Raw genomic sequence first — 242 nt, 5'->3', positions numbered from 1 at the left:
AGCTGGCGGTGCCGCGTGAGGCTCTGCGGGTAGCCGAAGGCCTTGCCGCACAGCTCGCAGCGGTAGGGCCGCTCGCGGGTGTGCACCACGCGGTGCTTGCGCAGGTGGAAGGACTCGCGGAAGCGCTTGCCGCACACGCCGCACTCGTGCGGCTTCTCGCCCGTGTGGATGCGCTCGTGCCGCCGCAGCGTCTCGCGCCGCCCGAAGGCGCGCCCGCACACGCCGCAGCCGAAGCTGCGCCC

At 74.4% G+C, this 242-nt stretch overlaps 1 protein-coding gene across 1 annotated transcript; it reads right to left on the bottom strand.

The window, feature by feature from the left end:
* Positions 1-4: 4 nt before the first annotated feature.
* On the bottom strand, positions 5-239 carry LOC120498327 (zinc finger protein 865-like; the record flags this gene model as incomplete). Its single annotated transcript, XM_039700907.1, has 1 exon — positions 5-239. A coding segment is annotated over one exon (235 nt), but the record flags the coding sequence as incomplete, so codon positions are not given.
* Positions 240-242: the final 3 nt, after the last annotated feature.

The sequence above is a fragment of the Passer montanus genome, unplaced genomic scaffold (assembly GCF_014805655.1).
Source record: "Passer montanus isolate IOZ18808 unplaced genomic scaffold, ASM1480565v1 scaffold14517, whole genome shotgun sequence".
NCBI classification, from domain to species: Eukaryota; Metazoa; Chordata; class Aves; order Passeriformes; family Passeridae; genus Passer; species Passer montanus.
The sequence above is the reverse complement of the archived record's forward strand: the minus strand, read 5'-3'. Positions and strand labels throughout refer to the sequence as shown.